A 5,774-nucleotide genomic window follows, 5' to 3' on the forward strand; every position below is an offset into this window, starting at 1 on the left:
CAGAATGTTTATCTTTGTTTCGTATTTATATTTTTTTATTTGAATATAAATACAAGTTAACGAAAATTGTTACGAATACTCCGTATATTTTAATTTTTTAAATATATTTTTATTCGGCATGTATAATTAAAATTTTCAACAGTATGTTTATATAAATAATTTCTTTAATTCTAGATACAAACTGATGATGTCATGTTGGCATCAAGAATCTGCCATTAGGCCGTCATTTAAGGAACTTACCAATCATTTGGAAAAAATGTTAGAGGATGGCGTTGAATATTTGGATTTGAATCCAAGAACTGTTGACAATCAGGCTTATTTTGCCTCGCTTCACGCTTTAGACAGTCCATGTAGTATGTATTTTCTTCCTTATTTCAAACAAAAAAGAAAAGTATTGTTTTGACATCTAGAATTGTTTTTTTAAAACAGGTTCTAGTAACGATGCTACAGAAGATTGTGAAATCAATGGTTTGAAAACAGATGTTGTCAACTATTTAGAAAAACCTTGTTCTGATATGGTGACTAAGTGTGACAAGATTGACAAACTCCATACTTTTTGGCAAGAACCTCTAGCGACCTCTTCCGAAAAATCCGTTAAGTTATATATGAATGAATCATCGAATTTTCAAGTTAATCATTATGAGAGTCCTATCAAATTCAGAAACACTAGCGTAACCAGTAATAGCGAAAATGATTTAGTTACATCGATGAATGGACATTTGCAATCTTATATAGATATGGAAGGTAAGAAATCTTTAGAAATAAAAACAGAGGTAAAAACAGAAACAGAAGAGGAAGCAGAAATGAAAGAACTACTTGTTTTTGCCAATGAAAATGACAACGATGAAAGTCAATCTGAGGATGTTCTACACAAAAAAATCTAACAAATATAAAAAAATAATGATTTTCAAACGATAACTAGCATATTTTTTCATTTGAAAAAAATATTGTTTTAATGTCATTTTAACAATGATTGTGTATATACTTATATTAAATCGAAAGTAGAGTGTGAAAATTTTTGCAAGCATAAAAAATATTGTCAACACGTATTTTGTTTTATAATAATAATTTATTTTTATGTAGTTTTTATCCTATGAGTCCAAAAACCAAATTGTCCTATCTTCCTTAGTTTCAAAAAACATAAATTATGAAAAAATTAAAAAAATGTTAAAAGTTTCGAATTAGTAGATTCTTATTAAGAAAAAAAGTTTATGAATATGATAATAATAATTCATAATTATTTCTTCCATCTATCTTTTAAGACTAATTTGAATTTCTTGTATTTTTAATTTTCACATGATATTTTTATCAATAAAGTTTTTGCTAAAAATTGTAAATTTTTACAAAAGTTACAAAAATATTTTTGAAAATTGAAGATGACAAAATAATTCTTTGGATTTGTGTAGGGCAGAGAATTTTATAAAATCATTGAATAAATATTAATAAAAAAGGAAAACAAATTTTTTTAGACATAGAAATCTTCGACATATATTTATGTGCCTTCTTTTTTTTTTATTATTATTATTTTCACATTTTTCTATAAGGCATAAGATACATTTCATACAGAACATATCTTGCCAATTTTCGATAATTTGGACGCTACAGAAATATACATTTACTAAAAAAACTATAAAGTCCAAATAAATCGATAATTTGAAAAGATAAAAATTAAAAAAAATGTGAAAATATAATGCATTTCATTTTCGCACAAATGTTCAAATGTCTTATATGTTATATTAGAAATTATAGTTAAATTATAGTTAGCTTCTTATTTTATCAATCTTTTCTAAAATATTTAAAGATATTCGAAGTTATCGAAGAATCGTCGATTATTAAATCGATAATTTTCCTTCGTCATTTACATCTTGACATAATTAAAAATAACGAAAAGATTAAATACGAACAAAATAAATGATTCTTATTAATTATTTGACAAGATCACAAAGATTGATTAATTTCTATTTAACTTTCTAAATGCTCTTGAATAGCTTCCCGATAATTGATAATTGTAACTGAGCATCAAAAAAAATAAACAAACCCATAATGATAATTGCTAAAACTTTAATAATGATAATCAAACTTTAAGCTTCCAATCGAATTGTTCATTTTAATGGCTTCCAGTTTGTAATAAATAATTCACAGTAAAATTGAAATGAACTGTTTTAAGAGAAATAATATGCATGAAACGAAAATTTGACAAATGTGCAAAAAGTAATCGATTCAATTATTCCAATTGCTGATCGATGTAATCATATTCAAGCAATAAAATTTGCATTTTTTTTTCTTTATGTACAAAATAGAGCATTCCATTTCAATATATTAATTAATTACCACTTGTCGTTTATAACGCAAGCGTTCAAGTACAAATTTAGTTATTATTATATTGTATATTTGCTTTCTGTATATATATATATATATATTATAATTACTTACTTTCAAAAAATCGAATATGTTCTTAGTACAAGCATGTGCGGTGTGAACATAACTGTTATATCATTGTCCATTAATATCGTGATAAATGTGTGCAAATGCACGTAAACACATAGAAAAATATGTAAAACATTTGTACGCCAACACAAATTAAAAATCATAAGATGCAAATCATAGTGAATATGAGGAATTGTATTGTAACAAAAAGAACTAACGTTTATTAAATTAAATCAATATATGTATAAAAAGAATGTCTTACTTTTAAAAATTATCTAATCTACATAAATGTCACATTTGTTTACAATATTATGAGTAAAAAAAATCACAAATTCAATTTATCAATACGAAACACGCAAGTATCGTCTTTTAAGGATTTACTAGTGTGTTCTTCTTGTTCACCCTCTCCGTTCTCGCCGAGTAAATTTAATTCATCGATATTCGTTACAAACATGGTGTTATCATTTGATATAACGGGTGCAAGAGTTCGATTATTTGATATTTCTGTAGTTTCTAGAAGATTTTCTAAAATATGAATAAATGAAATCAATATATGAAATCATATTCAAATTAAGCAAACAATTGAAAAGCAAATCTAACTGACCAGTTTCTTGTCCATCTTTTACACTGTTTACATCTTCTTCCAATGTTTCGAGTTTTGCTAATTTCACAGAATCCAAAAATTTTCTGTCAGATACCGAAGAAGCACACTTTACACGTTCCGTTGCATGAATTATTTTTACGAGTTTAGGTAATTCTTTTGGTAAAGAAAGTCTTTTTAAATGCTTTGTTTCTTCAGGAATGTCATCCGATTTACAATATGGTAATTGTACAATATAGCAACGCTTTTCAATTTGAAATTTTCTTTCTCTGACCAATCTCAGAAGATAATTACTAGTATTTTCATACATAGTCGATAGAGCAGGTTTTTTAGATGGTGGAGAAGTTGCAACAATAACGAACTCTGTGTTTCGAAACGCAGCATCGCACCAACATTCTGGATCCTATATTATAAGCATAATAAATCGTGAAATAAACTTTTTTACGGAAGTAGTATTTCATTTTGGAATAGATTATTGCTACTAACTTTGTCCGTAGTATCCGTAATGTCCAGCACATCTATCATGGCATTAATGTCACAAACTCTTAAATATTTTGCCAATTCAACCATTACGTTAACATGCGATAACCGAGTCGGTGAATATACCAATAAACATTTGGGTTTTTCTCTTTTTCTCAATATTTCTATAAAAATCCAAATAAATATGTAATTTAATTATTCTAACAATATTTATATAAAAATTTTAAACATATTATAATTTTACCTCTTCTATATAATCTGTAAAGATGATAAAGTACACAAAATGATAATGCTGGTATCCACACAGCACTGATAATCATGATCAAAAGACGGGGTGAAGATGTTGCTAGAAAATATAAAAACATTATCATAATGCTTAACAATATTGTTGTTCTTTAATTCAAAAAATCAAAATTTTGTTACATTATATTATTTTTCATAGATGTTTATTTGCTTACGTATAATAATAAAAGGCGTAGTACTATTTATGCATCCATAATCGCCACATTCCGGATGCATGCAAGCAACTTTAAAATAAAAGTGACCAATGTGCGCAGTAAAATTATATTGTAAATCTTGTTTTCTTGTTATATTAAATGTTTTTATAAAATCTGTATCATTGTTTATTAACCAAATTTTATATCCAGTTATATTATAACCTTCTGGTAATGGTTGAATATGTAAAGAAAGAAGGGGAGCATTTGATACATCTATATATACAAATGGTCTGTATTGCTTTATACTTGCATCTTTTTCTGTGATAAAATAGATTTTAAAAAATCATTACTCAAAACACAATGCTGATTTTCATTTAATAAAAAATATTTACTTTAAATACTTACCAATAAATTTATGTGCAGGTACATTGAAAATATATCGTTTACTATACTTATATCTTTCTCCTGTTACAAGATAATCTAATTGATATGGAATAGATTCATAAGATTCATTAGAAAATGGACAAGAAATATATAGATCCTTTGGAGCCGGAACAGTTTCATTTCCATAAAGTTGTATATATCTACAGGCAGACTCATTTTCATTCAATAAACTTTGATAACGTGTTATCAATCCTATTTAATAGAAAAGAAGTCAAGCAATTAAAAGAATCATCTAATCATCTAAGCTTATTACCATGAAAAGTTGCATTGGTAATGCTTAAATTGAAAGCTGTTACTCTAATTCCAAAGTCTTCATATATATATGCATGTAAATTAAATTTAGTTGTGTCTTCATCCGGTGGATAATGATTATAGCCTTCAAATGTGAATTTGGTGCAATCTATTAAAAAAAAAATAATTCACATATCTAATTTCTATTTTTTACATTAAAATTACACTATATAAATAATCACATTTATGCATTTAATGAACACATCATACCTCCACCTCTTTGAACTTTTGTCAATAAACATTGGAAACCAGGAATAGCAACTACTTTTGTCTGTAAAAAATAAAACAGATGGCTTAGAAATAATAAATATAAAAGATTAACTTTCTGCAATGAAAATAATCTGAATAAATATTTAAAAATTCAAACAATCAATTGCGCAGAGCATTTGAACAAAAGTAAAGAATTAAATGCAAAATAAAAGAAGTACTAAAAATTACCACATTTTGACAATAATCTGGATAACAATACGAAGCTGCAACACTTCTAGTGAAGTAACAAAGAAGCATCGCAAAATTGATGAGTTTCCGCATTGTAAGGTTAGAATTACAAGTTAACCACAACTATTGAAAAATTTTATCAAAATTAACATATTTACGTTACACCCAACATCAACGATTAATCGGTCTTTGAATCTTTCGACGATAAAACATCACGTTTATTTGTAATAAATTAAATTTCTTCATGCGAACTCTTGCACAAAAAAAGTAAACGCATATCGCTACGTATTTACCTTAAGCGCACTCTATCGAAGAAAAGTGCAAACTCATTATTTCAACACAATAAATGTCAATTTATATGATAAAATCATTATAAAAATAAAATTGAAAAAAACAAAAAGACACAAAGAGAAGTTAAACAATGAATATGAGAACATGGTATATCTAAATGATTTGTTTGTTAATGATTATATTCCAGCTATATATTATCAAATATAGGAAAAAAAGAAACAAGGAGTTATTTAAAATTAAAAAGTATTTAAAATTAATTATAAATGTACTATTTTATGAAAAAAATTATTTTTTAGAAAATAATAAAATATAAAATGTAAAAATGCAATGTTAAAGAGAGAAAATGTATAAAATTTAAAAATCTA

At 25.9% G+C, this 5,774-nt stretch overlaps 2 protein-coding genes across 4 annotated transcripts in view; one reads left to right on the top strand and one right to left on the bottom strand.

The window, feature by feature from the left end:
- The window catches only part of Ret (protein kinase receptor Ret oncogene), a 65,030-nt gene extending 63,981 nt beyond the window's left edge, over positions 1 to 1,049 (top strand). For both annotated transcript variants that reach the window (XM_012493938.3, XM_012493939.3), the window contains exons 18-19: positions 175 to 353; positions 430 to 1,049. In XM_012493938.3, coding sequence (XP_012349392.2) covers positions 175 to 353; positions 430 to 884 — 634 coding nt within the window. In that variant the 3' untranslated portion in view covers positions 885 to 1,049. The remainder of the gene's footprint in view (positions 1 to 174; positions 354 to 429) is intronic.
- A 1,571-nt stretch (positions 1,050 to 2,620) lies between these two features.
- On the bottom strand, positions 2,621 to 5,537 carry LOC100871284 (uncharacterized). Of its 2 annotated transcripts, none has more exons than XM_012493942.3 (9): positions 5,119 to 5,537; positions 4,891 to 4,951; positions 4,643 to 4,789; positions 4,351 to 4,581; positions 3,967 to 4,263; positions 3,753 to 3,854; positions 3,515 to 3,672; positions 3,032 to 3,431; positions 2,621 to 2,952 (listed from the first exon to the last, which is right to left on the bottom strand). In XM_012493942.3, the coding sequence occupies exons 1-9, from the start codon at positions 5,209 to 5,211 to the stop codon at positions 2,753 to 2,755; spliced, it is 1,689 nt and encodes a 562-aa protein (XP_012349396.1). In that variant the 5' UTR covers positions 5,212 to 5,537; the 3' UTR covers positions 2,621 to 2,752. The 2 variants fall into 2 exon arrangements, with proteins under 2 accessions (XP_012349396.1, XP_031775748.1); XM_031919888.2 differs by having other exon boundaries at positions 4,863 to 4,951; positions 5,119 to 5,536.
- Positions 5,538 to 5,774: the final 237 nt, after the last annotated feature.

Source organism: Apis florea, unplaced genomic scaffold (genome assembly GCF_048593485.1).
Source record: "Apis florea isolate Af1SG1 unplaced genomic scaffold, ASM4859348v1 contig_3517_pilon, whole genome shotgun sequence".
NCBI lineage: Eukaryota > Metazoa > Arthropoda > Insecta > Hymenoptera > Apidae > Apis > Apis florea.

Excerpts from the sequence above, each read along its gene's own strand:
- LOC100871284 (XM_012493942.3), bottom strand. The coding sequence starts at position 5,211 with ATGCGGAAACTCATCAATTTTGCGATGCTTCTTTGTTACTTCACTAGA. Across the intron at positions 4,264-4,350 it reads ACCTGCACATAAATTTATTG|AAAAAGATGCAAGTATAAAG; the intron begins GTAAGTATTTAA and ends ATTTTATCACAG. Across the intron at positions 2,953-3,031 it reads AAAAGATGGACAAGAAACTG|AAAATCTTCTAGAAACTACA; the intron begins GTCAGTTAGATT and ends TTCATATTTTAG.